Raw genomic sequence first — 10277 nt, forward strand, 5'->3', positions numbered from 1 at the left:
GGAGTCATTCCGTATAAATCCTACGGCGCTACACTGAGACCAAATAAATAAAGATAAAAACATCGCTATAATAAGTGCATAGTTTGAATTAAATTTGTTCATTTAAAGTGGGTTAAAATCGAGTCTAAAAGTCTACATAATATGTATAGTGTATACAGGTGAAGCTAAGCGTGTTAATAAAAATGAAATCATGTTAAAAAGAAGTAAGATAAAACAACGAGGACGCAACGAACGTCTCCACGCAAAAATCTGATACTATGCATTATTAATTTATATATTCCAAATTTTCTTTCAACTTTATCACAATAATGAATAATTTATTGTGTCTTTAATATGTATCTATAATATTTTATATTTATACAGTACATATATATTATGTACTTATTATAGAGTAAAAGTTCGTGATGTTATAGAAATGTATTTCTATTAAATTCATCAAAGCAAGGATTTCTTTCTAAATAAAAATCACGAGTATGTCACAAGATTTAAGAAATAGCCAAAGCAGATACTAAATAATTTTTTCTCTCTTATTATTTGGCAATCATGTTCTTCTCATTATCACTTAGTTTATTTTTCGGTCAGCGAATTTATCATTAAATTGTGACCAATTTAGATCAGGGACCTACGGGTCATGATATAGAAATGTATTTCTATTAAATTCATCAAAGCAAGGATTTCTTTCTAAATAAAAATCACGAGTATGTCACAAGATTTAAGAAATAGCCAAAGCAGATACTAAATAATTTTTTCTCTCTTATTATTTGGCAATCATGTTCTTCTCATTATCACTTAGTTTATTTTTCGGTCAGCGAATTTATCATTAAATTGTGACCAATTTAGATCAGGGACCTACGGGTCATGATAATGTTGTATAAAGGAACACAGCATTAATAATAATTATGATATCACCCCTAATTCCCCTAAACAACACATTAAAAAAATCAAACAACTCCTCTCACGAGCTGGTCATAGATAAATCAACATAGGAATTAGGAACCGCATTTGTATAAAGAAATACATTTTTTTAAACTAGTCAGTTAAGCTGTTCGGGATCAGTTTCGCGCAACAGGAACATGTAAATTGAATACTACTACTATCTGAACTACTGTTGAGAATAAAACAATAAATAATTTTATGCGCGCGCTGAAATGATTTTAATATTAGTTATGATATTATATATATCAACAGATCTTTATTCGTAGCATGTTTAATGTTTCTTTTATTACGTCTATACACAAGTTGTTTTAGTGGTCTTTATCTTGAAGTGACCCATCAAGCTGCTAGAAACTGATAAGAACCACAAGGGTCAGTGGGTGTTCCATTGCAGCCATTTTGTTCAGTGACATCTTGGTCGCCATCTCCTTTAGTCGTCTTTGTGGTCACTTTCTCTGTTAATTCTTTTTTAGTACTTTGATTTTTTGCGATTTCATGGTGCTGCCTAGTGCATTGAATTTGGATATCAGTTCCATTTTCTCTAACGGCCCAAGTATTCGGAGCCATAAACTACAAGCTTTCAATACTCGATCGCTAAAAGATTTCATCCTTACCGTGTGTAAAGGTATGATATGATTCAAGTTAAGGAAAATTAGAACTTGCTACACCTACCTAGTCAGCTACTGTTATATATAGTTTATAATAAATAAAGAAAAAAATTATCCTTTTATTCGTTCAAAGCAAATACGCATTGATGTGTTATATTTGTTCATTTTTACTACAATTCTTGAGTGGTGTGATAAGTACCTAATCCATATTAAAGTGTATTTATCTAAGGTTATTAACCTTATTTAGGTCGTAATGAGCTAGGTACTCCAGAATTAACAAACAATAATTTATATTATCATGTACAATTTCAGCTTGTGAAGAGAAAATGGCAGCCATACCACCATCCGCTTTCTCAGCCGCTCGTATTCGAGAAACGCAGCGAGACATGAAAGTTTCCAACATTAAAAAAGGAGTGGAACCTATAAAGTTTTTCAATACTAAATGTAAGATAAATCTTATGAACTTTAGACGAACATCATAAATTAAATTACCTTTAAACAATATAATCTTATATGTATTAAATTCCTCAATATCCACATAACTACTACTCGTAAATATAATTTAAGAATCGCATTTTATAAATATTGTGTTTATTCAATGTTTCAGTAATGGAGCTGACGCCACTCAAATACAACAGCAAGTTGATGAATAGCATTTGGGGGTTTTATAACCGCTATTCACCGCACAATGTTAAGAAAGTCAATGATGCCTTTACTTTCAATCCGGAATTACAGCAGTAAGTTATTTTGTGATAGTTTTTGAAGTGAAACTTCTTTATCGGGGTTGGAAAAAAATTTAGTGTAATATTTTTTCGTTACGCGTGACATTTTTCCGTTACGCGCCATCTTTTTCTTATCCCTACCACGCGTCATTCGACGTATTTCTGTAAAGTTGCATATAGTAAATTATTTTTTGTCATAAAGAAGTTTGTGGAAGTGCTTCTTACGTACTTACTACACTAGTAGTACTTACTTACACTAGTAGTGTACACACGTTAGAAGCACACAGGTACACAACTACACACACACATTATTTTTTTTTTTTATTCTTGAAGATCCATTATTTAGACCTGAATTTGAATCTGAAGGGACGCAATCACGCCAAACTTCATTTTATCAGTTGGCTCTACCAACTGATAAAATGAAGTTTGGCATTTCCAATATATGTATTAAAATTTAAAACCACTCAAACTTATATTCATAACCAGAATTAATAAGTAGCAGACTATGACATTACCTTGACTGGCACTAAAATTATTGAAAGTTGCATAACATCAAAGCGATTCATCCAACCTTTTGTTAATATTTATCCGATATGTAGTACGTACTAATACATACCTAAACCAATGTCGAAAATCAAACATTTTTACTCTTTTCTCTTTGTATAGATTTTTGTAGAGTACTTAAGTACCTAGCTATAATGCACCTATAATGCGTGTCATCGGCCAGCTAAAAATGGCATTATGTACTTGATTGAGGACATAAGATTAAATTCCCACCAATTAATATTCAACGGTACTTACATTTTTAGACAGGAACTACCTTTTTAGACACTAGGTACTACTAGAACGCACCTATTTTAAAATTTTTATTAAAATAGGTGCGTTCTAGTAGCTGTAACAGATCAACTTATTATCTGGAATAAATTTTATAAACGCTTATATTTTATAAATACTTAAGTAAGTATAGAAAAAAAAACTTACTAGCAATAACCTTTTTATGTTATAAGGTTGTTCATGTACATCGATACCAAGTATCATGTTTCAGTCAGATGTAATTATAGTACTTATGCGCATAGTTTGTATCATGACAAATGCGAACCTAGGTATGTCTTACTTTTAAAACAACCGTTTACTCCGGTATTTGTAAACTGCACAAAAATGTCTGGTAGTGCCAAGTGCTAACAATTTTTTCAATCGAATAGAAAATAATATAATTTGGAAAATCCAAAAGTGCACGCCTCATAATTTTTTTTAATAAATATTTAATAATTATTATTTTTGTTTATTTAATAACAATTAAACCACATCGAATCAGACCCTGAAAAATGAAAGGGTTCTATTCCTGAGCATACTCAAGCGTAAGAGAAAAAAAAGACTCGATTAGTAAAGTATTTCGGTCGCTATCGTGTTAACAAGAAAAAGGATCCGCACATACAGACACACGGACGTCCAAGACAGAACTTTTTTAAACTGTTTTTTAACTAGTTTAAATAACAAAAATGACATCAAAAATATCATGAACGTTAAAAATAGTGTTTTTTCTTAATGTGTGTGTATGTATTATCTTACAAGTGCAATGTATGATACATAAAGACATTTTAAGTTTGAAAAATCAGATGTTTTGCGCGAAGTGACAGTAGTACCCACCTCAACGCTTCGCTTATGAGGCGTGCAAAATTGTTATCTCGTATTTTGCTATTGGTAAATGGTAGGTTATAGAGCTGCTTTCAAGCTTAATAAACTTTACATTCCAAAAAATAGTACCTACTACCTAGTTACTTTAGTAATTATCCTGCTTAATAATCCTACTAATATTATAAATACGAAAGTTTTTGAGGATGGATGGATGGATGTTTGTTACTCTTTCACGCAAATACTACTATGAAATTTGGTATACCCACTACAATGAAATTTGGTATGTAGGTAGCTGAAGAATAAGAATAAAACATAGGCTACCAACTACTTTTATCCCGGAAATCCCACAAGAACGGGAAATATAGGGGTTTTGCTTTGAAAACGCGACCGAAACATTAAGTCTCTTTGTTTTCTTTTTTCAGATCTGCTGCTAATTCCACTAACAAGAACGAAGCTAAGATTACATTGCCACCTTCAAAGCTGGATAATGTATGGCCTACTATTAATGTTTCTCAATCTCATTAATATAACATTTTGTATTTTCAATGTAATAATTGTACAATAAAAGCTTTATACCTTAAAGAGCGTTCAATGGAGTTTGATTTCGACTACCTACCCTACCCTAAAATATTATAATAAAAAAGATGGTGCTGAACTAAAAATTACAAAAAAATAATAATATATTTGCGATACCTACTGCTTAATTTTCATAATTCAGTGTGCTTCAAACTTTCCTTTTTACTTTCTGAATCTCATTATTTTCGCTGAAAATTTACGGTTCGGTTACACGGTGTCGAGGTTTTCTCTACCGGATCGGTTTGTTAATTTTTGCAGGATTTGGTTTAGTGGTAACAGTTTTGTGTCACACATGCATTCGGTTTCAAGACACGGCAAAAAAAACGGATCTTGCTGAAGTTGAGTTCCGATTTTGCGACTACAAACCGATCCAGCCGTACTGCAAAATTACAGATCCGGTGCAGTGGTATTGTGCATTCAATACATGTGTTCATATATACATACGCGCTCTTGCTAAAAAAGAACCGGATGGTGTTTATGTACCTAACTAACAGATGTGAGAAAATAAACTCTTTTTTTTTCTTTCTTAGTCTTAGAATCATCATTTGGAATTCCATAAGGAAGCGTGTTAGGTCCCACACTGTTTTTAATAATTTATATTAACTAATAGTTTGTTAAATAAACATTTTAAAGGAGGTCATGTCTTCTCTTATGCGACGACGATAGACGACTGTCATCATTTTAACAGGTTCATGTCGTGAGATCGTTATGTTTTGAAAACTCACTCAAACTCAAACATTTATTTATTCAACTAGCTTCCGCCCGCGACTCCGTCCGCGGGGATATCGCGTCTTCGAGTGGATGATTTATTTATATATTTTCAATGTACAGAATTGACCCTTCTACAGATTTATTATAATATGTAGGTATAGATTAGACTTCTTTTAGAAGCACTTTCGAATCGACATTAGGTACTTATTTTTAACATTTACCAACGATTCGGAAAGCAGTATCTATGGAGAACTTCTCCAGGAGACTGACTTACACACACTCATTTTCCTCTTTGGGTATGAAACCATAAATTTCACTTATGAAAAAATTGTCCTTTACTTGACTTCTACTAGCTTCTTGCCTCCAGCACTGCCTGGCTAGTCAATTTTTCAATATTTATCCTAATCCGACCGGAAACAAATCTTACAAAACAACTATCATTAAAATCCTATTCAGCCATTATTGGTCAGCTATTTATGGTTGATTCTATATTTATAAAAAGGGATATTTAAAATTGGATAACATTATATCAGTCATTTAATCAGAAATATGAAGGATTGAATTATGGTTGAAATCCATAATATCCATAATCCATAATAATATTATAAATGCGAAAGTAACTCTGTCTGTCTGTCTGTTACTCAATCACGCCTAAACTACTGAACCAATTTTCATGAAATTTGGTATGGATATATTTTGATACCCGAGAAAGAACAGCTACTTTTTATCCCGGGAAAATGACGCAATCCCGGAAACCCCACGGGAACGGGAACTATGCTGGTTTTTCTTTGACTGCGCGGGCGAAGCCGCGGGCGGAAACCTAGTAGAAAATAAAAGTCCTGAACATTTTCTATAATTTACTTAATATGTATAACCTAAACACTACATTTGTACAAGTTTATTGCCTTACTCATAAATAATTACCTAATCAATTTTAATTGAAAAACTAGCTCCACAGGAACAACCTACGTCGGCATTTGGATTTTGTACAACCCGGAACGCAGATCGTATTAGCTCTGTGTGGTAGTCTATGGTAGATCCTTTTATATAATCTAATGAAGTTTCATCAATAACAACCTTCACCCCATCTCTTTCAATAATTCTGAAAAAAGTAATTAAATATTATAATTTTTGTTACAAGTTTAAATTTAAATAAAATTTTATGAAGCATTATTTCCAAATGATAAAAATACTACATAAATACATACTTGTCGTCATTTGAAAGATTGTTATCTAAACTGAATTTATACTGAAATCCAGAACATCCTCCACTCTCTACACAAAGTCTCAAAAAGAAATTATCATGGCACAGCTCCTTCAGCCTTTTCACACAGGTTTCACTGAGCATAACTGCGTCACTTGAAGCAGGACTCGGTATTTGCTGGTTAGCATATGATCTCATCGTTTGGACATATCGGTAATTTTTCAACGATTTTAAGACTTTAAAAAACATTTTATATGATATATTAATTTATTCAATTTAAAGAGAAACCATACATAGGCAACTTTTTGAAATGGTAGCTAGAGCAGTCTCACTAGGTACGTATAATGAAAAACATTTAATTTTTTCAATAATGTCACAATGCAACACGATAAATTATTATTTTTTTTTTTTTTGAAAAATATAGTTAGCCGTGCGAAAGATTAATAAATATTATAAAGTAATACTAATATCTCTAACTAATTCTTTATTACTTTTTGGGAAATTTGAAGACCAATTTATAATTTATTAAAAATAATCAACTTGACAGACGACTGGCCTTGACTTATGTCACAATTGACTTATGTCAACATTCAACTGTCGTCTGTAATCTGTCTGTAAGTCTATCAATATGTTTCAATCCCCGTTTTCCAATTACAGCACTAGAGCGCATTATGCGGCATAATGCTTAACGTTGAATGTTCCAACTACAGCAATGCTGCGCACAATCGAGCACTAGAAAAAGTAATGCGCGTGAATTGATGGCTGTTTTCCAATTACAGAACATAATGCGACTCAGTGCCGCACAATGCCGAATTATGCTGATGCTTAATTGGAACATGAAACGCACCAGCAGGTTGCGCTAAGTTCAGTGTTGAAAAAAAAATATTCATAGAGTTAGCAATAACCTCATTAATGTGTAAATAAAGTGGTATACATAATACATAATTGGTTGAAAAATATTTACGGTTATTTTAAGTAATTTGGATTTTGATTATTTCATTAACATTTTTTTCAATGTTTGTACCTTCATCCATGCTTATATTTATTTTTTTAACACAATTTGAATTAACTTTGATTATTTCGAAAAAACTACAATGAAACGAAAGCTTTAAAATTATTTCCAACAATTAATAATTACTAACTAACTAAATAATTAAAAATTTTTGGTCATTTGTAAGGGTATGGCGATTCTACAGGAGTCTTAGTACCCAATGACAAAAAAAAATGATGGTCAGGACGCTGGTACCGGCGGCCCAGTCGCAGTGGCGTAACTATACCATCTGGGGCCCGTAGGAAATTCTTTTTATGGGGCCCTATCAGTAAAAATCGTCACGTTGTACTCAGTTTATCTATACAAATATTATAAAGAGGAAAGGTTTGATTTTTTGTTTGTTTGTTTGTTTGTATGAATTGAATAGTTTCCGAAACTACTTGGCAGATTTGAAAAATTCTTTCACTGTTGGAAAGCTACATCATTTCTGAGTGACATAGGCTAGGTTTTATCCCGGAAATCGCACGGGAACGGGAACTATGCGGGTTTTTTTTGAAAACGCGGGCGAAGCCGCAGGCGGAAAGCTAGTTTTTAATAAACTGGCCCCTTCTCTTAGGCGAGAGGGAATGGTATGTAGGTCTCATGCTAGCCTAATGCGTATTGAAAATCAGAATGAGTCGTAAAATCTGATCTTAACTGATCTTAATTAATCTGATTTTTTGCCGTTTTTTTTGACGTGACAACTGACAACGTCTTATAATTAGATTGAGCCGGCTGCACGCACGAAAAAACATGACTCATGCGGCGTTACCTCGCTTGGAGGCGTTCCATTTGAAGTGCAAGCACGATCGCGGAACGAGCGACAAAGAAGCACAATCGGACGTTGTCACGTTCAACTATCGTCAGTAAACCGACTATACAGACAACCAATTTTTTTGTCCCGAATACATGTGTGAACTCATTCATTGAAATACTGGTACCACTATACCAAATCCTTCAAAAATCCGATTTGGTGGAGATAACAGCGACACTGACACATCCGCATTCCGCACTGGTGGTAAAAAATGAGCGAGGAAAATAATTCTGTAATTTGATGCGAAATGAAAGCGAAGCGGCGCAAATTATAATAAAGTGCTAATAATTATGTATTATAAAATTTTTTTTTGTGTAATATGAAGTAACGTATGGCTATGAGTTATGACTTATGACCGACTGGAAAAATCGCTTGTTTTGCTCCGTCGCGCGTCCGCGTCGTGCGACAACGACACTTTTGAGAAGATCCATTCATTTTTTTTATTACCGTACTCCAAAAGTAATAATGCGCATAGAAATCTTCGTCACTGCTCGGTATTCGGTAACTGTCATATTCCCGGAGCTTCCGAAGACCATATGTATATAGAGTGGTTAAATGCATTTTCTTCATGCATAATTTAGTAAAATTATGTGTTTTGTGCTTGAAGAGATTAATATTGATTTATAAGTAACGATTTTGTTTCGATAATTTTGTAATGTTGGAAGAAAATAAGGTTTATTTATTTATTTATATAAAACCATTCTTACCATTACGTTAAAATAACAGAAGGTTTATATTGTATAAAATATAGTTTTAATAAATAAAATATAAAAAATAAAAAAGCCTTTTTATTTCCTTAATTAAATATAATATAGTTTTACATAGTTTTACATTTATAGTGTTCAAGTAAATTATTCTAAGTTAAACAGTAAATACATAGTTTTTTATATTATTATTAAATTCTTGTTGAAATGCTTATCTAATTAATCTTTATTAAGGACCTCTTAAGAGTGAAGACTTCCTCCTGTTTTCTCCATTCTAGTCTGTCATTTGCTTTTTTCATCCAGTTTTCTCCAGCTAGTTTCAGAATTTCGTCTAGCCATCTCTCAGCCGGCCTGCCACGGTTTTTCTTACCACTGGGTCCCTATCATTAGAATCTCAGTTCAAAAGTATTTACAGATCATTCCACAATATTATTACAATTACAAAAAGAAAATAAAACAATCAGAATCAGGGATTATCTTTATTTCTGACATTGTAGATGCATCGGAACTTTCATTATGCTCTTCTTCATTTTCACTTTCCCTACTGCTTTCACCTGTGTAAATAATAATTTAATCGAGATATTCAACTTTGAAAACCAAAACCAAGAAGGGTATGTAATAGCAGCTCTATATAATTCAACACAAAGAGAACACGTGCAGTCACCACCAATATTTAAAGACGACTGACGGATTTTTGACTGGCAAGTGGCAGGCTACCGTCACTTACCGCCCGAATTTTTTTCGATTGTGTATGCCCGTTAATTGACTTCTATTTCTTTTGAACAAGGTGTAAAATGCAAGTGCATTGTTTTGGGCTCTTACGATTCAATGAATGATTCAATGATTCGGGTGTATACGGAAATACGACAATTGGCGAAGATCTGCATGCGCATTATTAATTTTGGAGTACTGTACAGTGTAGAGATAAACTACGATAACATAACGCGCCCCTCCAAAATTCAAAACGTTTGAAAGTATTTGTGAAAGTATTTACAATGCACCACCAAGATTCACAACGCATGTGTGCGTAATGAGACGGCCGTCAAACAAAAACAAATCCACGGATTTGTTGCTCGACTAGTCACGCTCGAGCTCTAATCGCTCATTATTATTATGTATTAGTAATGGCGCTGCACTGACGTATTCTATGAAAACGACACGTGCGTTGTCTTGGGCGCTCGGCAACTTATGATTAGTTGACCAACAAATCTGGACGTAAAGTACTAAAGACGAATACGTACAACTACATACAAACTCCTTCGTAAGGATGTCACTACACACATTGAAACAGTAATTTGGAGGGAGATTTACACGCTTTTATACACTGCTAGCTATACACT

At 33.1% G+C, this 10277-nt stretch overlaps 2 protein-coding genes across 3 annotated transcripts; one reads left to right on the plus strand and one right to left on the minus strand.

Annotated features, from left to right (window-relative positions):
• Nucleotides 1-1330: 1330 nt before the first annotated feature.
• On the plus strand, nt 1331-4490 carry LOC149481035 (uncharacterized). Its single transcript, XM_089706011.1, has 4 exons — nt 1331-1558; nt 1854-1985; nt 2149-2278; nt 4321-4490. Exons 1-4 carry the CDS (start codon nt 1429-1431, stop codon nt 4421-4423), a joined length of 495 nt encoding a protein of 164 aa, XP_089562137.1. The 5' UTR covers nt 1331-1428; the 3' UTR covers nt 4424-4490.
• A 982-nt stretch (nt 4491-5472) lies between these two features.
• Nucleotides 5473-6967, minus strand: LOC149481036 (uncharacterized). 2 transcript variants are annotated; one of them, XM_089706015.1, is made up of 3 exons: nt 6394-6967; nt 6110-6287; nt 5473-6005 (listed from the first exon to the last, which is right to left on the minus strand). In XM_089706015.1, exons 1-2 carry the CDS (start codon nt 6636-6638, stop codon nt 6110-6112), a joined length of 423 nt encoding a protein of 140 aa, XP_089562141.1. In that variant the 5' UTR covers nt 6639-6967; the 3' UTR covers nt 5473-6005. The 2 variants fall into 2 exon arrangements, with proteins under 2 accessions (XP_089562141.1, XP_089562139.1); XM_089706013.1 differs by lacking the exon at nt 5473-6005 and having other exon boundaries at nt 6030-6287.
• Between the last annotated feature and the right edge of the window lie 3310 nt (nt 6968-10277).

This window comes from Colias philodice, chromosome 17 (assembly GCF_061535455.1).
Source record: "Colias philodice isolate Cphi_HAF_F1 chromosome 17, ilColPhil1 Martin Lab GWU primary, whole genome shotgun sequence".
Classification (NCBI taxonomy): domain Eukaryota; kingdom Metazoa; phylum Arthropoda; class Insecta; order Lepidoptera; family Pieridae; genus Colias; species Colias philodice.